This window comes from Chiloscyllium punctatum, chromosome 10, assembly GCF_047496795.1.
Source record: "Chiloscyllium punctatum isolate Juve2018m chromosome 10, sChiPun1.3, whole genome shotgun sequence".
In the NCBI taxonomy this organism is placed as follows: domain Eukaryota; kingdom Metazoa; phylum Chordata; class Chondrichthyes; order Orectolobiformes; family Hemiscylliidae; genus Chiloscyllium; species Chiloscyllium punctatum.
Window position 1 is genome coordinate 59,656,813 of NC_092748.1, and position 21,612 is coordinate 59,678,424.

Consider the following 21,612-nt stretch of genomic DNA (forward strand, 5'->3'; position numbering starts at 1 on the left):
ATGGCCCTTCTAGTTGAACCATCCACATACTGTTTCAAGAAACCCTCTTGAATGCATTTAATAAAGTCTGCCCTGCTTAAGCGTCATGCTCTAAGGAAGTCTCAGTCAATATTGGGGAAGTTGAAGTCACCCTCTATGATAACTCAGTTTTTAATGCGCCTTTCCATAATCTGTGCACAAATTTGTTCCTCGATGTCTCAGTGGCTGTTGGGGGCCCTACAGTACAATCCTATCAGAGTGATTGCACCTGTCTTATTTTTGAGATCTACCCATTATTGCCTCAGTGGATGAGCCCTCCAGTATGTCCTCTGAGTGCAGATGTAACATTCTCCCTGATTCATAATACATCTCCTCCACCTCTTTTACCTTCCTCTCTATCGCGTCTAAAACAATGAAACCTTGGAATGTTGAGCAGCCAGTCCTGTCTCAGCCTAGTGTCTATAATGATCACAATATCATAGTCCCATGTACTGATTGAGACTCTAAACTCATCTGCCTTGCCTATAAAATTCCTTGTGTTGAAGTAAACATGCTTCAGCCCATTAGTACCATTGTGTTCATTTACCTGTCTCTGCCTGTCCTTTCTTTCTGATTTACAGGTCCTATCATTTGTCTTCCCCTCAATCCCTCCACTTGCTGACCTGCTGCTCTGGTTCCCAGCCCCCTGCCACTCCAGCCACTCGTCCCAAATATAAATGTACATTGCATGTACAGTTTAGCAGCCTATTTAACATAATATCCTCATAATGGAGTAAACTAGCTGTTTGAATTGTTTTTGCATGCTGGACAACATTGGCTCAACATGTATTAGCATCAAAAACAGGTTAGCTGGTAATCCACCACTTAAAATGGCTGCTGCTTTTGCTGACATACCAGCATCAATGGATCATGAAATTTGTTCAGGTGAAGTTCCTTAAGATGTTTTATAAACTTAAAAGATGCTGTATCAAAGCACAATTTTTAAATCTACATCAAGCAAACAAACTTAAAATTTTTCAACAACAAGTCAATCTGATTTACGACACCATTCTAACATAAAAGATTGGTTTTATATTTCACGGAGTAATGTTGGAACCATCTGTACTAGAGGCAAAGGTCATATGAACCATTTTCAAATCCAAGCTTGCCACTTTTACTAAAGGTTGTGGGTGAATAAATGGAAAGCTTAAGCTGACAGCTCTAACACCCTTAAACCATTTGTCATAATCCAACTGCAAACCATACTGTACTTTCAGTGGCAAGAAGTGAATCATGGTAAGTTTGAAAAGTAGGCCAAGTGAAAGATTTGTGTGATTTTTGACCTCTGTCACTGAAAAGGCAAAGTATTCTGAACTATTCTGAAATCATAAGGACCAGTGGGAGTAAATCAGGCATTGATTTAACTTGAAGCCATTACTTCATTGGTGACTGAGACTTGACTGACAGGGCAGTAATTGATCTGCCTTTTGTGAACAGGTCATACCTGGGCAACTTTCCACATTGTCAGACAGACCATTCTAGCTGTACTGAAACAGTTTGGTTCATGTTGTGGCTAGTTTGATGCACAAGTCCTCAGTGCTATTGCCAGAATGTTGTCAGTTGCCTTTGCAGTATCCAGTTCCTTCTGCCATGTTTTGATATCATGTGGAGTGAATCATACTGCTCAAAGACTGGCACCTGTGATGTTGGGGACATCAGGAGAAGGACAAAATGAATCATCCACGGGCTCAAATGGCTAAAGATGGATACAAATACTTCAGACTTGTATTATGCACTAATGTGCTGGGCTTCCCCATTATTGAGGTTGGGGATATTTGTTGATCTTCCTCCTCCAATGAGATGTTCAATTGTCCAATTTCATTCACTGCTATGTCGCTAGACTGCAAAGTTTAGAACTGATCCATTGGTATGGAATTGCTTAGTCCTATTTAGCGCACATTGCTTTCACTGTTCCACATGCAAGTAGTCCTGTGTTATAGCATCACCGGGTTGAAAACTAACTTTTAGGTTCATCTAGTGCTGCTGCAGGAATTCCCTCCTGCACTCTTCATTGAATCAGGGTTGATCACCTGCTGTGAAGATAATTGTAGAGAATGGGATATAGGGATCTATAGGGGTACGGACTGTGACCAAACACTGGGGCATTTATCTCTCCACCCCAGAGGCTCCCTGCCTTCATTCCTGATGAAGGGCTTTTGCCCGAAACGTCGATTTTCCTGCTCCTCGGATTCTGCCTGACCTGCTGTGCTTTTCCTGCACCACTCTAATCTAGATTCTGATTTCCAGCATCTTCAGTCCTTACTTTTGCTACAGTTCTTTTGCCACTGATGACCCTTCTCATGGATGCCCAGTTTTGAGTAATTAGATCAGTTCAAAGTCCATCGAATTTTGCATACTCATAGCACTACACAGCATGATGGAGGGTGTCCTCAGCATGAAGACAGGACTTCATCTTCACATGGAAAGTGAGATAGTCAACCCCTACAATAATGTCAAGTATGGATGTAGCTGTGAAAGGTAGATTGGTGAGGATAAGATCAAATCAAATTTTTTCTTGTGTTCGTTCCCTCACCACCGTCACCAACACAGTCTACAAGCTGTGCCCTTCAGCCAGTTTGGTCAGTAGTAGTGCTACTTAGTCACACATAACAATGACCATTAAAGTCCCCCATCCAAAATATGTTCTGTGTTCTTGCCACTGTCAGTGCTTCCTCAAAGTATGTTTCAATATGGAGGAGTATTGATTCGACGGCTGGTTGGGGGGTGAGGTTTGCGGTTAGTAGGTGATAAGCAGCAGGAGGTTTCTTCATCTATGTTTGCCATGAGAATTTCTGGGGTTGGAGACAATGTTGAGGTCTCCAAGGGTAACTCCTTCCCAACTGTGTTCCACTGTGGGTGTTCCACTCTTCTGGGTTTGACCTGTTGTTGGGACAGGACACACCAGGTGATGCTAAAGGTTTTATATGTGTCACTGTCTGTAAAGTATGATTCTGAGAATATGACTATCGCAGTCTGTTACTTTAGTAGACTGTAGTACACCTCTCCCACTTTTAGTACAAACCCCCAAATGTTGGTGGGGAAGACTTTGCAGGGTGAATCGGGCTATGTTTGTCATTGTAATTTCTAGAGTCTAGGTTGATACCAGGTGGTCCATTTGGTTTTCTTTACTTGTTTAAACTTTGTTTCTGGCATCAGCACAATTTTATTTTGTTTTTTTTCCCGAATATTCTGCCTAGAAAAAACTAGTTACCACAAGGTTTATGATCACAGTCACTTTCACAGTCATTGGTCATGTCACCCTTACCCTCAGCTGTAATACGTAATGGATTTCAATAGGCACCTCCTTAGTGAAATGGAGACCTTGAGCATATTGTTCCTCCCTGAAATTGTGGCAGGAGAATTGCACCTTTCAGACCTGGGGTTTACCGAGTGATCTCCCTCTGTCCGGTTGGTTCCCTACACCCCCACCCCCATCCCCTTCCCCTTCATCCCCAACACCTTCTTTCAAATGCTCATTCTTCTCTATCTTGTCTCTGCTCACTCAATCTACACAACCAGGTGGATATAAATATTGCACCTGTGTCTAGGAGCAAATAGTCTGAGCAGAATCTTTGAAATGAGGGCCATTCTTGCATGAACCAAATGATTTGCTTTGGACTTCAACATAAACTATTCTTGAAATCACCAAACAATTGATGTACAGCATGGAAACAGACCCTTCGGTCCAACCCTTCCATGCCAACCAGATATCCCAACCTAATCTAGTCCCACCTGCCAGCACCCGGCCCATATCCCTCCAAACCCTTCCTATTCATATACCCATCCAAATGCCTCTTAAGTGTTGCAATTTTACCAGCCTCCACCACATCCTCTGGCCGTTCATTCCATACATGTACCACCCTCTGTGTGAAAAGGTTGCCCCTTTTATATCGTTTCCCTCTCACCCTAAACCTATGCCCTCTTGTTCTGGACTTACTGACCCCAGGGAAAAGACTTTGTCTATTTATCCTATCCATGCCCCTCATAATTTTGTAAATCTTTATAAGGTCTCCCCTCAGCCTCTGACGTTCCAGGGAAAACAGCTCCAGCCTGTTCAGCCTCTCCCTGTAGCTCAAATCCTCCAACTCTGGCAACATGCCCGTAAGTCTTTCCTGAACCCTTTCAAGTTTCACAATATCTTTCCAATAGGAAGGAGACCAGAATTGCACGCAATATTCCAACAGTGGCCTAACCAATGTCCTGTACAGCCGCAACATGACCTCCCAACTCCTGTACTCAATACTCTGACCAATAAAAGGAAGCATACCAAACGCCTTCTTCACTATCCTATCTACCTGCGACTCCACTTTCAAGGAGCTACGAACCTGCACTCCAAGGTCTCTTTGTTCAGCAACACTCCCTAGGACCTTACCATTAAGTGTATAAGTCCTGCTAAGATTTGCTTTCCCAAAATGCAGCACCATGCATTTATCTAAATTAAACTCCATCTGCCACTTCTCAGTCCATTGGCCCATCTAGTCCAGATCCTGTTGTAATTTGAAGTAGAAATCAATCAACAATTAACCAAAGAGAAGTTGATGGTCCCTTTAACTGGTAGTTGGGAGAGGTCTTACCTGTTGCTGGATACACAGTCAAGAGAGGCATTTGCTGACGTTTTGTGGTTAAAATGGTATTGCTAACATTAAACCAGCATCATTTGGTGCATCCTCCCTGCAGTCATGTTTACCCTTTCAGCAAAATGACATCCTGTATGGGCAGTGCCTGAATTTTGTGTGCATGCTGTATGTGTCATTTTGGAATCAAAATGACAACTATAGGCAAAAGTATGGACATTGCATAACTGTCAAGTCTAGAGTTAACCAAAGTGTGAGGGTTTTGGCAGTAGATGAGCTTGAAGCAGTGGTAGTGTCAAACATTTTTAAAGAAGTGGAAGGTGGCAATTGCAATGATGAAGCAGGTATATAGTTGGGAGTTCATTTATGGTCAAATACAATATGGATTTTGATGCATTTTGTGTCAGAAATCCTCCATTGAATATTCAAGTGACACAAATCTGGGACAGCTTTTCATTTGGAATTTTAAGAATGATGTATTTCTTTTTATTGATGATTTCCTGCACTGATCTGAACTCTGAAGTGCAGTCTGTTTTTAGGACATAGGAGCTGCTAATACTACTGGATCTTTACGTGCCTCGTCTGTATGCTACCTTTGTCTATTTGTAGCTGAATATTATTTTCTAAGTGTAACAGAAAGGTTTTCTGATCTACTAATAACAAAATGGCAGTTTACATCATTAAGGCATAGCAACACAAACAATGTTATCAGCAACTGCAAGCTGTCTGCAGATTTTTCAAGCCACTTCCCGCAGTACCATATGTGGGCGTCTGCTCTTGTTCATGGGTAATAAATGCCTTATCCTCAGCTTCCAATTATGGCAGCAAATAGCTGCTCAGTGTGACAAAATGGAAATGGTGTTTAGATGTCTAGTTGCTAGATGGCAGCAAATGGCTGCAACCTATGGTTAATGTAGTGACACTAATGAATTCTGAGAATTAATTTTCAGCTAAGAAAGCCTGATGAAGGCTGCCAGAATGTCAAACAAGATAAGAGATTGACTGTCACTAGAGTTTGAGTTTATTTGTTTTCTGCTGGTTGGTGATTGTTCCTGACCTCTCAAATTGCGAGATGGTGGTGTGATCTACATCATAAACAGCCTGGCTGATGTTGCATATTAACAAAACAAATTAATGATTGCATATTGCATAATTTAACTCTAAAATTCCATTCTTTTAAAGTAGAACCCATTTTTTTGTTTTTCATAAGGAAAAACGATATTTTTCAATAAATTGTATGACAATTAAATAATAAAAAACAATTCTATAAGACTCACAGAATCCAAAACGTAACTTCTAATTTTGTGGTTGGATAGAAAATGAATATAGCTGACTCTCTATATACTGCCCATTGTATGCAAGTTGCTGCTGATCAGGTCTCTTTTTATTAAATGTAATTATTTTTCAAATGTTTATATATCCTTTAAACATTGGTCCTGGCATGTAGTAGTTGGAAGCTGTAATATACATTGGTGGGAAGAATAAACAAAATAATTAATTTCTGTGCCTTATTGATATATGTTATCAAATGTATTGGAAAAAGTGGATGGGATAAGTCACTTTTTCACTTTTACTGTGGCAAATTGCAGTGTACAGTAATGAGCACAAACACACCCATCAAGTCCTGCTTACATCACTGCCAGGAAAATGCTGAAATCAATGTGTGAGAGTGATAGCTAACTCATAAACTGTAGCTTTAAAGCACACAAAGGATGATGTGGAATATCTGTATAGGATAGGGCATTAGGGTGATTGTGAAATTGGGCTAAAGGAGCAACTAATGAATCTTGCTACTTATCACTTGCTGGTACACTCGTAGTTCAAGAAACTAGATCTTAACTCTCCTTTAATGGTAGGTGAAGCTTCGGTAATGATATAAATCAGATCTGTTTCTATGTACAGTATAAACTGTGCTTGTTCAACTTTTAACCATGTTCTGAAATAGAAAGCTAGAAGCATGATATAATAATTACATTAGCAGAAAAGCTTGCAGTCTACAAAACTATTTTAAATGTACATTCTATCTTGTAAAAGATTTGAAATGTTTGTGAACGTTGTTATTTTCCCATCTTAAACAACAGCCGATTGAAGCCAAAATATCACTGGCAAATCAACCATGCAACTTTGAATTTATCTGCATTTATGAGAAAGCAATATAATATCAAGTTCAGCAATACTAGTGTCCTAAATTATTGATTCAAGTTGTAATGTCTAAGCTGCCTAAAATTATTCTATGATTGATATTTTACCATCTTTTAATTATCATAAATTTTGGCTCTTCAACTTTCTGATTTTGTTAATGACTCTAGTAAAATGATGCAAAACTGATATTGACATAATATTCCAAGATTCTTGTAGGATTTTAAAATTATTTTATTTGGGTTTATTGGATAATTTAAAAGCACAAATATTTTCACTACTAAAATCCAATAATGTGATTAGATAGCTTCAAGCTTTGTATTGTACATTCTTATTTTGTGTAAGATATTTGAATAGGATGTTTGTTCTTGCACAGTATTTAAATGACATGTTTGTTCAATATCTCTATTTGTCATTTTCTGTTTTTCTTTAGATGTCTGATTAAGGACTTTGAAAAGCGTCCATCAGTTGCATACTTGTTGCAACACCCATTTATTAAACAATCTAATGGGAAAGATATAAGCCTACAATTGCAGTTGGCCAATCTAGTCAAAGTACAACAACAGGAATCCTCAGCAAATAGAAGGTATGATACAATGATATAAATGTAATTTTAATTGAGATATTTTCTAATCTAAAACTAGTAGTAATAACATATATATAAATTGCATTTCACAACCAGGTAATACAAATGCATTGTTACGATGTTCATAAGGTTTTGATTTGCAAAGGGAACATAGTTCAGGCCAATCATATAAAAATTACTTTCAAAATGATTAAATGTGCAATTCTATACATTGTTTGCGTCACCGTTGTATATTTGCTGGTGCAGAAAGTTTTTGTTTACAGTTGTCTTGCAGTGCTTATTTATGACCAGTGAGTGGCAGGATGCAACTGCTGTTGACAAAAGGATATCATGTGGAATATTTTCAAAACACAGTGACCGCAAAATATAGCTCAGTAGTATCCATAGTTTTAATGCTGCTGGTGCCGTTTTGATACCAAAGTGACATTCATGCTGCATGAGTACTCCCCTTGTAACTGGACACTATTTTGTTGGGGCCATGAGCACGATGGTTAAGGAGTGGTGCCCGATTTATGTCAAACAAGCAGATCATGACATCAGTCAGCATGTAATGCTGATGTAACTGTAGCATTGCTATTTTCAAATTTGCTGCTCTAAATAATGCCCTCTCTAAATCTTGCACCACTGGACCCAAGTTCCGCAGCAGGAGGGACCCCAGCTAGCATGATTTAAAGGAATAATTAACAACTTCCAGGTTTATTGCTGTTTGATTCTTAGCAGTTTTGTTTGTATCTTTTGGAAGTGCTGAGAGTTTGTTTTGCTGCTGTTCAAGTTGGCCAAGTCAATGGTAGTGGGGCTGCACATGGAGAATTCCTCAACAGGAAAAGAACAAAGTTGTATTTATTTGACCTTTCATAACTGTCAAATACCCCAAACTTTTTTACGGCAAATACAGCAATTTTAAAAGTGTAATCACTGTTATATGTGAGAAAAACAGCTGGTGGTTTTCACACACCAGCTGTTCTGAAGAAAGGTCAATGGAGTTGACACATTAACTCTGTTTTCTATTCACAGATGCTGCCAGACCTGCTGAGTTTCTCCAGCAATTTCTGGTTTTGTTTGTTTCAGATCTCCAACATCTACAGTTCTTTGTTTTATTAAATAGGCTTCAATGAGATAACTCTTGATTATCAGGTTTTGCTTTTTTATTCTTTTGTGAAGAACTTTGGGATGTCATATTTCATTAATGACGCTATGAATAAAAATAAAAGCACAATTTTAGCCAATGTTTTTCAACTAATTTCAGGAGCATTGGGGGTGCTGCTGATTGCACAGCAGTTATAAATTTTATCTGACCTGTGAACAAAGGATACTTTTTCTGCTGGTGACATATATGCTAACATTCTAATGAATGTGTGGTAGTTATGTACATGAACTGAGACACAACTATTATTTAACATTATCCTGTAATCTTGAACTTCATTTATTGCTTAATTTGTGTAATCTTTGTTGAAATTGATATACTTATTTACTTGTAGTTATTTATTTAAGATTGCATCGTTTGCTTTGGCTAAGTAAATTATGTGTGAAAGATGCAGTTTATCAACCGTAGTCAGTTTACTTGTGTGCAAATTTGATTATGGAGAATAATCATTTTTATCCATTCACTGGACATTGCTTTTATATTTGCTTTAACCAGGCAAGACAGCATCTATATGAGAAAAAGTTGCATGAGAGCATCAAAGCGTACCAGTCGAAACATGACTGATGACTTGGTCACCCTTGAATTCCTAGATGAGGTATGGTTATCAAAAGTGTTTCTTGGTTTCAAGTGAATATCACTAACTTAATGGTACAGTCCTAATTTCATGAACAGTTTAGTCAGAAAAAAAAGCAGAGAATAATATACTACAGATGCTAGAAGTCTGAAATTAAAAATAACACATACTGGAAAAAATGAACAAGTCAGACAGCATCATTGATCAAAAAAGTTATCTTGACCTTTCACATTGTCCATAAATCTGACCTGCTGAATATTCCAGCATTTTGTTTTTATTTACTATTAGAAAGAAATACAGTTTGGATTGAGCTATAGTTTCAGAAGTAGAATAGTTCTGGGCAACTCTCAGGTATCTGGCATTAAGTTTCTTTGTGGTAGTTTTGAATCAGGTGAACAATTAATGATAAAAATGAAATACTAGCTCACAGGTGTAAGCAAGTACTCAGAAAAGCTAATGGAATATTGACTTTTTATTTCAAGGGGGTTGGTCTATGAGTAGGAAGTTCTTACTACAATTGTCCAAGGTGCTGGTGAGATCACATCAGAGTATTGTGAGCTGTTTTGGTTCCCTTATCTACAAAAGAGAGATCATTTCATTGGAGGCAGCTCAGAGAAGGTTCATTGAGATGATTCCTGGTATGGAGAGATTGTCTGATAAGCAAAAGTAAAAGAAGTTGGGACTGGACTCACTGAAGTTTAGTAGAATGAGAGATGATCTCATTGAAACAAATAGGGTTCTTAAGGGGCTTGACAGGGTAAATGCTGAGAGGATGTTCCCCCACGGAGGAGAGTTGAGAATCAGAGAGCATAGTTTAAGAATTAAGGGGTGCTAATTTAAGTCTTAGATGAGGAGGAATTTCTTCTCTTAAGAAGGTTGAGAGTCTTTGGAACTCCTTGCCATAGACAGCTATGGGGACAGAGCTCTTGTTTTTATTTAAGGCTGAGGTAGATAGATTCTTGATGAGTAGGGGAATCAAGGGGTTATGGGGAAAGGATAGGAAAGTGGACCAGAGGAATCATGATCCTGTTGAATGATGAAATAGGCTTGAAGGGCAGAATGGCCCTTATGTAGAAATGATATGAACAATGAGGGGAAGTTCAATCTGTGTTAACTTTGTCTCCTCTCAGTTTTATTTAAATATTGATGGACATCTTGGGTTTGGTAAGAAAATAGGACTGAGGAGCAGAAGTAAGCTATATGGCTCTTTAATCCCTTACAAAAAAGAAATCTGAATAGTATTGTTGATTTTAAATGTGGTGTTCAATGATTTTTCACAAGACCATTTCGGGTGTTAAGATTTTGCACCTTACTGCTTATTCTTTAATGTTTCCTGGAATGTTTAATTATAGTTCGAAAAAGTCATGATTTTCTTCATTTTTTAAATTCAATAACAAGGAAGCAAATGTGTCAGATGTGACTCTATGAAAAAGTTCAAATGCCAAAAAAAAACACATGATGCATTGTTTAATCAATGGAATAAGATCAAATTCCATCTTGGGGGAAATATTTTTTGCCACGTGTTCACTTATACTTCCCACCATTTCTTCCTTGATATGAAAACAAACAGCCACTGCAACTGCAGGGGATGTGTTCACAACCCATGTAGTTGTCATGCTTGTAAAGTCACTGACAGGATCGTTGCAGCATTTGAGTAATAACTTCATACTTCAGAATAAGTTTACTTAGTGCAGTAACTTGGTGTCCCTGAAACAAATTGTAAAACCAGAGACCCAAAGGAGCTCTAATGAAGAGCCCTTCTGCCCTATTCGTAGAGTCATAGTCTTAGCAAAGTACTGCACAGAAACACACATTCGGTTCAACGCATCCACGCTGACCAGTATCCTAAACTGATCTAGTCCTGTTTGCCAAACTTTGGCCCCTATCCCTCTGAACCTTTCCTATTCATGTACCCATCGAGATGCCATTTAGCTATTGTAATTGTACCAACCTTTACTACCTCCTCTGGCAACTCATTCCATACAAGCACCACCCTCTGCGTGAAAATGTTGCCCCTCAGGTCTCCATTAAATTTTCCTTCTCTCCTTAAACCTATGCCCACTAGTTTTGGACTCCCCTACCCTGGGGAAAATACCTTGTCTATTCACCCTTTTGGTGCCCCTCATGATTTTATAAACCTCTATATGGTCACCCCTCAGCCTCCAACACTCCAAGGAAAATAGCCCTAGACTATTCAGTCTCTCCATATAACTCAAACCTTCAAACCATGGCAACATCATTTAAAGCTTTTCTGAAGTTTCATAACATCATTCCTATAGCAGGGAGACCAGAATTTAATGCAGTATTCCAGTAGTGGCCTAACCAGTGTCCTGTGCAGTAACAACATGACCTCCCAACTTCTACACTCAATGTGCTGACCAATAAACGCAAGTGTACCAAATGCTAGCTTCACTATCCTATCTACTTGGGATTCCACTTTTAAGGAACTATGAACCTGCACTGCAAGGTCTCTTTGTTCAGGAACACTCCCCAGGACCTTACCATTAAGTGTATAAATCCTGCTCTGGCTTGCCTTTCCAAAATGCAGCATCTAACATTTATCTAAATTAAACTCTATCTGCCATGCCTTGGCCCATTTGCCCATATGATTAAGATCCCTTTGTACTCTGAAGTAACCTTCTTTGTTGTCCACTATACCACCAATTTTGATGTCATCTGCAAACTTACTAACCATACCTTCTGTATTCACATCTAAATCATTTAAATAAATGACAAAAAGAACAGTGGACCCAGCACTGATCCTTGCGACACACCCCTGATTGCAGCCCTCCAGTCCGAAAAAGCCTCCACCATCACCCCCTGTCTCCTACCTTCGAGCCACTTTTATATCCAAATGGCTAGCTCTCCCTGTATTCTATATGATCTAACCTTACTAACTATGTGGAAACTGATCAAACGTGTTGCTATGTCCACATAGACAACATCAAGGTCTGCCTTGATCAAACTCCTTTGTTGCTTCACAACCATTCCTTGAGCAAGGTGATGAGATGAGATGGCCAGGCAGTGGCAAGCTGGAGTTGCTGGGGGAATGGGAAGTCCAAGGTGGGGTTGAGAGGAACGTCAAAATGGGGTGGTGGTGAAGGAAGGGGAACAGAGAATGGATCATTGAGGAGTAGGTGTGTAACAATGATGTCAGCAATAACAAATGTCATGTTCTAGTACAGTGGTAGGAGATAAGTGTTTTGATTTACACCTTTAAGTGAATTTTCACATGTTGGAAATGAAACCTTGCCAACAATTAGCAATCATAGAAAGCATAATCTCCACAGTTGGAATACATAAAACAAACTTGCAATTCAACAAACTGACAATAGACAATAGGTGCAGGAGTAGGCCATTCTGCCCTTTGAGCCTGCACCACCATTCAATATGATCATGGCTGATCATCCTTAATCAGTATCCTATTCCTGCCTTATCTCCATAACCCTTGATTCCACTATCCTTGAGAGCTCTATCCAACTCTTTCTTAAATGACAGAGTAGAAGAGATGAATTTTTGATTTTGGAACTAAAACCAGCTGTAAAATGTTCACTCTGTCTCAAGAATGAAAAACATTTGGTGATAAGATGAATGAAAAAGAAACAACAGGACACTGAAGCCTAAGTACAACTGAAATTTTCTCTAAGGATTCAACGAAACAAGTGTGGTTTGGGGTTAAACCTTGCACCTCAAGCACAACCTGTGGATTTTGATCAGTATATTCCTTTTATCTTAATTTTGTACTGGACCCAATGCCTTTTTAACTTTGTAATTTTGTGTGTATGCTTGATGTCTCATCTTTATTATTTTGATCGGGGTTAGCAGATAAAAAACTTATTATTTTCTTCATTCAAGAAAACCCTGTAATTAGCCTCTTACTTCGATAATGGGAGTTAGTTCATGACATTTTAATTGGAGAAAGGTGTAACTGTAGTCCAAAAAGAACACATATCTTTGTGGCTGAATGGAAGATTACAAAGAGTGTAGCAATTCATCCCTTGCTACCTGGCCATAACAGTTCATTATAGGTCTTAACTACTGATTTTGCTCATATTTCCACAGCAGGCTTATTTCTTAATTTGTTTTGTCAATAATGTGGAAATATCTGTGATGCTATTGATCAAGTTATTAGGATCATTATATGCAGTAGGAGGGGCTAGGTTATGCAGAGCAGGTCTTTAAGACTACCCTGATTGTTTTCACTTTCATGCAGAGGTAGAATGGTCATCATTCCGTTTGGCAATTATGTCAAACACTGAATAGTTGTTAAGAGTAGTTGCATTCTGATCTATTTGAAATGTATTTATTTTTTAAATTAGTATTGTATGGATGCACTTGTAAGGTTGGCATTTATTTCCCATCTCTAATTGTCCTTGAACTGTGTGACTTGCCAGGACATTTCAAAAAGCAGTTAAGAAGTAACCACATTGTTGTCGGTCTGGAGTCTCCTGTACACCAGACCAGGTATGAATGGCAGACTTCCTTCCCTAAAGGACATTACTGAACCAGATGGGCTTTTACAACAATGGACAGCAGTCACCTTTAGATCAGCCTTTTATTCCCAATTTTTACAGAACTCAATTTTCTGCTCGAGTATGACTTAAACCCAAGTCCCCATAACATTAGCCTGGGTCTCTGGATAACAAGACCAGCGACATTACCATCATGCACCACTTCCCCATAAATCTTTCAGCTGGTAAAGTGTGTCACTTTACACTTCAGGGCTGTTTGTAACAGCAGCTGCCTTGTGTTGTATTCTCTTTGATTGTGAAATTGATTATGATAATGATGAATTCCTGTGCTATTGTCTAGACATGTGGATGACCAGAGTTTGTGAAGCAATCTTGCAGCAGCCAACTGGTCATGGAGGAATAGAATATATAGACCATGTGCAGAATGTGGAATGTGCCAGATATAATTTTGAATTGGCCTTCATGCCTTTGTTATAACTGGTAATGTTAAATGCCTGGCTTCATATATTTGGTTGTTCCTGCTCTTGCTACTGAATTGTCTGTGTTGATGAGATGCCACTTTTTCCATGCTTTCTGTTCAATTCTTAGTGGTGCTGGAAAAAATGGCACACAGGTTGAAGTTGCACACTGAAGAAGCTATTGGAGGTGAAGGGAGAGTTACAAGGGGCTAACATGTGCTAAAGTATTGAACTATTTAAAGTGTTCTGAAGGTAGTCCTTGATAAGGATATTGATCATACTGGGTAAACTGAAATTTTGTTAGCATAACTGGATTTCTTGAAGGAGGTAATCCTTTCTTTTGAGAGGCTGTGGAGCAACCTCTGATGATCCCTTAATGTAGACATGTGGAGAGAATTCAACAGGGGTTATCAGATCTTAAAGTCCAGCTGTATGCAAATTTCAGAAGCAATATTAACCTTGAAGCTGATGACAACTGAGTTGTTTATTCCCACCAGTCATGTTTTGTTTGATTCAGTGATTTAACTTCCCAAGTTGGACAGCTGTTGCAGATTGCACTAGGAAACAGTGATTTTTATTTTGAAAAAGTAAAATTACCCATCATTTTGTTCTTGATTATTGGACTGCAGCTCCAATTATTTGATGGAAACTTGGCAGCTCTACTGCTGTACAGCGAATACAGAGATCCAATATCACATTTTTCTTCAGTCACACCTTTGGGCGAAACTGAACTGAGATGTCTCCAAATGAGCAACAATCATGTTGGCGAGGTTTGATTATCAGCTTGTGCGAAGTGTTCTGTATGTTCTTTTATAGGAGGTGAACATTGTTGGCAAGGCCAGCAATTAATACCAATCCCTAATTGGCTTTGAGAAGGTGGTGGTGAACCACCTCCTTGAACTTTTCTGTGCATGTGGTGTAGAAACACCCACAGTCTGTTAGAGATGGAACTGCAGCATTTTGACCTAAAAACAGTGAAAGCACAATAAATATAGTTCCAAATCAGGTTTGTGTGTGACTCAGGAGGGAACTTGTTGATGATGAGCCCATGCATCTGCCAACATTGTCATTCTAGATGATAGTGATCATGGGTGCTGTTGAAGTAGTCTTGGCAAGTTATAGATTGTGTCCTGTAGATTCTACATACTGCCGCCTCTGTGCATTGGTAGTGGAGGGGGTGAATGTTTAAGCTGATATCTTGGATACTGATCAAATGAGATGTTGTGTTCTTGACTTTTGTGTTCGATCTGTACTCATTCAAGCAGATAGTGAGCATTCCATCACACTGATGACATGTGCATTGCTTCTGGCGGGTGGAATTTGGGAAGTCGAGAGATGAATTGCTCCCTGCACAATTCGCAGCCTCTGGACCTGCTATTATGGCCTCAATTATAATTTCTAGAATGTTGATGTTGCTGGAATTGGTGTTAATAATGCTGTGGAATATTAGATTCTCTTGTTGGGGCTGGCTATTACCTGGCACTTGTGTAGCCTGAATTTTACTTGTCTCTTTTCAGCCGAAGTTTGAATATTGCCCCAGTCTCACTGATGCAGCCATGGGCTGCTTCAGCATCTCATGAATTCTGAATGTAAATCTTTCCAATATCAGCCCAATCATATATTTCTGCCCTTGTGATGGAAAGAACATCATCAGTGAAGATGGTTGAGTCTAGGACAACATCCTGAGAAACCATTGTATTGATGTCCTGGGGTTGAGATGATTTGAACCAATAACTAAATCTATCTTCCCACATGCTACATTTGACTCCAACCAGTAAAGAATTTTCTTTTTACATTCCCATTGGTGTCAATGTTGCTACAACTACTTGACGCTAATCAAATACTAACTTGATCTCACCTCAAATTTGGAATTCTCCTGTCTTGTCTATGTTTCGTTCAAGGTTTAACATGTTTTGGAGTTGTGTGAGCCTGGCAGCTCCCAAACTGTGCATTGATCAATAGATTGCAGTGTAAGTCCTACTTGAATATGCTGTGACGACACTTTGCATCACTTCGCGAATGATCGAAATAAGACTGATGGAATGGTAATTGGGTGGATTGGATTTTTCCTGCTTTCTGTGGACAGGACATATCTGAGTACTTTTTCTTGTTGCTGGTTAGGTGCCAGTGCTGTAGTTTGGTTAGTGGTTGGCTAGCTCTGGAGCACATCCAGAATGTTGACAGATTCCAAAGCCTTTTCTGTATCCAGTGTATTTATTCATTTCTTGATATTGAATCATATCAAACTGGCTGAGGATTGGCAAGTCTAGAGGAACCAAGTTTGACTTGGCACAACTGGCAGAAGATGGCTTCAAATGCTTCAACCCCGGTTTCCTCCCACAGTCCAAAAATGTGCAGGTTAGGTGAATTGGCTATGCTAAATTGCCCATAGTGTTAGGTGAAGGGGTAAATGTAGGGGAATGGGTCTGGGTGGGTTGCGCTTCGGTGGGTCGGTGTGGACTTGTTGGGCCGAAAGGCCTGTTTCCACACTGTAAGTAATCTAATCTAATTTTATCTTATCTTTTGCACCAACTTCTTGGGCTTCGCTATCATTAAGGACATGGATATTTGTGGAGCCTTCTCCAGCTGGTTGTTTAATTGTCCATCAGCCTTGGATGTGGTAGAACTGCAGAGCTTTGATCTGATGTGTTAGTTGTAGGATCGCTTTGTTCTGATTATAGCATGCTGTTAAAGTTAGCTGAGCACAGCAGGGACAGTAATAAGGGTATTAAAATTAGCCTAGCAGCCTTCAGTTAGAGAAAGAAAAATAATGCTGAGTTCTCATTCATTCTTTATCACTGTCCAGCAACATCTGCTGAATTTTTACGTATGGATACCAGGTGTGTTTTGGCTGTTATGCTACCTTCAATTGAATATCCTGCTGATACTGTGTGAAAGCTCACATGAATAATGGGCAAATTGATGAGCCATATCACTGCAGCTATATACAGCAAGGAATCAATGGCACACGAGGAGATGAGGAAAATTAGCAAGGGAAGAAATGAGCATTTAGTTCCAAAAATGAAAAGAAATGCAGTGTTTTTAGAATTAGTGGTATCTTTTGCAGAGGTGGAAAGAAACGTGAATACTGAGTGAATTGAAAGACTCTTGGACTGACATGCCTAATATTTGTTCGAATCATGTAATATTTTTAAATGTTTTCTAAGCTATTCAATTGAAAGGTTTTCTTTTTTGTTGACAAATTGACAACCTGAATTATACAGATTTAATAATGTGCATGAATTTTGGCATTTCAACATGTTATTGCATTAATGCCATCCTTGAGGTTGAAGGTTTGTCTGCCCAGGAGCTGGACTACATAGTTGATTTTAATAGCCAAGTATAAAGAAAGTTCCTTGGTGCTGCAATTTGATTTAACTTAATAAACACCTCCTAAACTGAGGTACAAAAACAGAAGTTGCTGGTAAAGCTCAGCAGGTCTGGCAGCATCTATGAAGAGAAATCAAAGTTAACATTTCAGGTCTGGTGACCCTTTCTGAGAACTGATGGTAGCGAGGAAAATGTCGGTTTATATGCAGAAGATAGGGTGGGACTGGGGGTAAGGAGTAATTGATTGGTGGCGATAGAACCCAAAGTGAGAGAAGAACAGTTGGACAGACAAAGTAGTGACTACTGCTCTGGCTGGGAGGGTGAATAACTGTTAATAGAGACTGTTAGTGGCTAACAACAGGTAGTGTATAATGATAGACTATATAATACCAAAGCTTGGTGTGTGTGGTAGAGGGCTAGGACATGGGGCAGTTCTGCCCCTAAATTGTTGAACTCGATATTGAGTCAAGAGGGCTACAGGGTCCCCAAATGGAAAATGAGGTGTTGTTCTTCCAGCTTGCGCTGAGCTTTGCTGGAGAGCTGCAGCAAGCCGGAGACAGAGAATAGGGTGATGTATTAAAGTGACAGGCAGCTGGAAACTCAGGGCCTTTTTTGGGGGCAGAACATAAATGTTTTGCGAAGCTGTCACCCAATTTATGCTTCATTTCCCCAACACAATGGAGGCCACATTCTGAGCAGCGAATGCAGTAGACTGGATTATGGGAAGTGCAGGTAAAGGCTGCTGCACCCTGAGGGTATATTTGGGCCCTTGGGTACTCAGGAGAGAAGAGGTAAATGGGTCAGTATTACACCTTTGGTGGTTGCAGGGGAAGGTGCTGTGGGGCTGTGGGATGGTGTTGGGAGTGAAAGAAGAGTGGACCAAGGTGTCATCGAGGGAATGGGGAGGGAAGGGGACTATATGTCTGGTGGTGGCATCTCACTGGAGGTGGTGTAAATGGTGGATAATGATCTTCTGGATGTAGATGCTAGTGGGATGGTAGGTAAGGACAAAGGGAACTCTATCATGGTTGCGGGAGGAAGAGATGAGTTCTGTGGGGCAGGAACATGCTGAAAAATGGGTCTGCCCGGGCAGGCCTGTGCGTGGATTTTCGGAAGGAGGTAGAAGTGAGCTGCATGGGGTTGAGGTGCTATCAGCTTGGAGGCTGTGGGCGGGAGATTGCTGGTTGAAATTAGGTCAGTGAATGTAATTAGACAATAGACAATAGGTGCAGGAGTAGACCATTCTGCCCTTCAAGCCTGCACCACCATTCAATATGATCATGGCTGATCATCCTTAATCAGTATCCTGTTCCTGCCTTATCTCCATAACCCTTGATTCCACAATCCTTGAGAGCTCTATCCAATTCTTTCTTAAATGAATCCAGAGACTGGGCCTCCACTGCCTTCTGAGGCAGAGCATTCCACACAGCCACCACTCTCTGGGAGAAGAAGTTTCTCCTCATCTCTGTCCTAAATGGTCTATCCCGTATTTTTAAGCTGTATCCTCTGGTTCGGCACTCACCCATCAGCAGAAACATGTTTCCTGCCTCCAGAGTGTCCAATCCTTTAATAATCTTATATGTCTCAATCATATCCCCTCTCAGTCTTCTAAACTCAAGGGTATACAAGCCCAGTCGCTCCAGTCTTTCAGTGTAAGGTAATCCTGCCATTCCAGGAATTGACCTTGTGAACCTCCGCTGCACTCCCTCAATAGCCAGAATGTCTTTCCTCAAATTTGGAGACCAGAACTGCACACAGTACTCCAGGTGTGGTCTCACCAGGGCCCTGTAAAGCTGCAGAAGAACCTCTTTGCTTCTATACTCAATCCCTCTTGTTATGAATGACCAGTATGCTATTAGCCTTCTTCACTACCTGCTGTACCTGCATGCTTACCTTCATTGACTGGTGTACAAAAACACCCAGATCTCTCTGTACTGCCCCTTTACATAAATTGATTCCATTTAGGTAGTAATCTGTCTTCCTGTTCTTGCCACCAAAGTGGATAACCATACATTTATCCACATTAAACTGCATCTGCCATGCGTCTGACCACTCACCTAACTTGTCCAGGTCACCCTGTAATCTCCTAACATCCTCATCATATTTCACCCTGCCATCCAGCTTAGTATTCTCAGCAAATTTGCTAATGTTATTACTAATACCATCTTCTATATCATTAACATATATTGTAAAAAGCTGCGGTCCCAGTACTGATCCCTGCAGTACCCCACTGGTCACTGCCTGCCATTCCGAAATGGAGCTGTTTATCACTACTCTTTGTTTCCTATCAGCCAACCAACTTTCAATCCAAGTTAATACTTTGCCCCCAATACCATGCGCCCTATTTTTGCTCACTAACCTCCTGTGTGGGACTTTATCAAAAGCTTTCTGAAAGTCCAGGTACACTACATCTACTGGATCTCCCTCATCCATCTTCAGCGTTACATCCTCAAAAAATTCCAGGGATTAGTCAAGCATGATTTCCCCTTCATAAATTCATGCTGACTCTGACCTATTCTGTTACTACTATCCAGATGTGTCGTAATTTCATCCTTTATAATAGACTCCAGCATCTTTCCCACCACTGAGGTCAGACTAACTGGTCTACAATTTCCTGCTTTCTCTCTCCCACCTTTCTTAAAAAGTGGTATAACATTAGCCACCCTCTAATCCACAGGAACTTATCCCGAATCTATCGAACTCTGGAAAATAATCACCAACGCATCCATGATTTCTCGAGCCACCTCCTTCAGTACCCTGGGATGTAGACCATCAGGCCCCGGGGACTTATCAGCCTTCAGACCTAACAGTCTGTCCAACACCAATTCCTGGCAAATATAAATTCCCTTCGGTTCAGGTCCTTCAGCCACTGTTACCTCAGGGAGATTGCTTGTGTCTTCCTCAGTGAACACAGATCTGAAGTCCCAATTCAATTCTTCTACCATTTCTTTGTTCCCCATAATATATTCCCCTGTTTCTGTCTTCAAGGGCCCAATTTTAGTCTTAACTATTTTTTTGCCTTTCACATACCTAAAAAAACATTTACTATCCTCCTTTATATTTTTGGCCAGTTTACCTTTGTACCTCATTTTTTCTCTGTGTATTTCCTTCTTGGTAATCCCCTGTTGTTCTTTAAAAGCTTCCCAGTCCTCCGTTTTCCCACTTATCTTTGCTATGTTATACTTTTTCTCCTTTAACTTTATATGTTTCTTAACTTCTCTCGTCAGCCACGGCCACCCATGCCTCCTCCTAGGATCTTTCTTCCTTTTTGGAATGAACTGATCCTGCAACTTCTGCATTATACACAGAAATATCCAGCATTGTTCCTCCACTGTCATCCCTGCTAAGGTATTGCACCATTGAACTTTGGCCAGCTCCTCCCTCATAGCTCCATTGTTCCCTTTATTCAGCAGAAGTACTGTCACTTCCGACTGTACCCTCTCCCTCTCAAATTGCAGATTGAAGGTTATTGTATTATGGTCACTAATTCCCAATGGTTCTTTCACTTCGATACAATGAACTGATGTGCCATGGTGTGGTCATGGTCCAGGGGAAGTTAGAGGAGGTATTTGAGAGCTGTCACTCAGCCTCTCCAATGTAGAGGTCAGTACACCAGATGACAACAGCACTTCCATGACAGAGTCCTCAACCAGGTCCAACCCATTTTCTGCACCTCCAACCTCATCCCTTCTCTTCCTCCTACAACAACGATAGAGTTCCCCTTGCCCTTACCTACCATCCCAACAGCATCCACATCTAGAAGATCATTAGCTGCCATTTCTGTTACCTAAAGTGAGATGTCATCCCCAGATACATATTCCCCTTCTCTCCCTTGTCTACCTTCTGCAGAAACAAATCCCTTCTGGACACGCTAGGCCTCTCTTCCTTCACTTCCAACACCCCACCACAGCCCCACGGCACCTTGCCCTGCAATCACCAAATGTGTAACACATGCCCATTTACCTCCTCCTCCTCCTCCTCAGTATCCAAGGGCCCAAACATACCTTCCAGGTGAAGCTGCACTTTACCTGCACTTCATACAATCTAGACTGCTACATTCACTGCTCACAATATGGTCTCCTCTATGTTAGGGAAATGTAACATACACTGGGTGACTGCTTCACAAAACATCTATGTCCTGCCTGCAAAAAAGACCCTGAGCTTCCAGTTGCCTGCCACTTTAACACACCACCCTGTTCCCTGGCCAACATCTCTGTCTCCGGCTTGCTGCTTGCTGCAAGCTGGAAGAACAACCACCTAATTTTCCAATTGGGGTCTCTGCAGCCCTCTGGACTCAATATCAAGTTCCCTGCCACA

The 21,612-nt window shown here is 40.4% G+C and overlaps 1 protein-coding gene across 7 annotated transcripts in view; it reads left to right on the forward strand.

Moving 5' to 3' along the window:
- The window catches only part of myo3b (myosin IIIB), a 586,128-nt gene that overhangs the window by 182,113 nt on the left and 382,403 nt on the right, over positions 1 to 21,612 (forward strand). For all 7 annotated transcript variants that reach the window (XM_072579295.1, XM_072579293.1, XM_072579296.1 and 4 more), the window contains 2 exons: positions 7,165 to 7,317; positions 8,957 to 9,056. In XM_072579295.1, the coding sequence (XP_072435396.1) occupies positions 7,165 to 7,317; positions 8,957 to 9,056 (253 nt within the window). The remainder of the gene's footprint in view (positions 1 to 7,164; positions 7,318 to 8,956; positions 9,057 to 21,612) is intronic.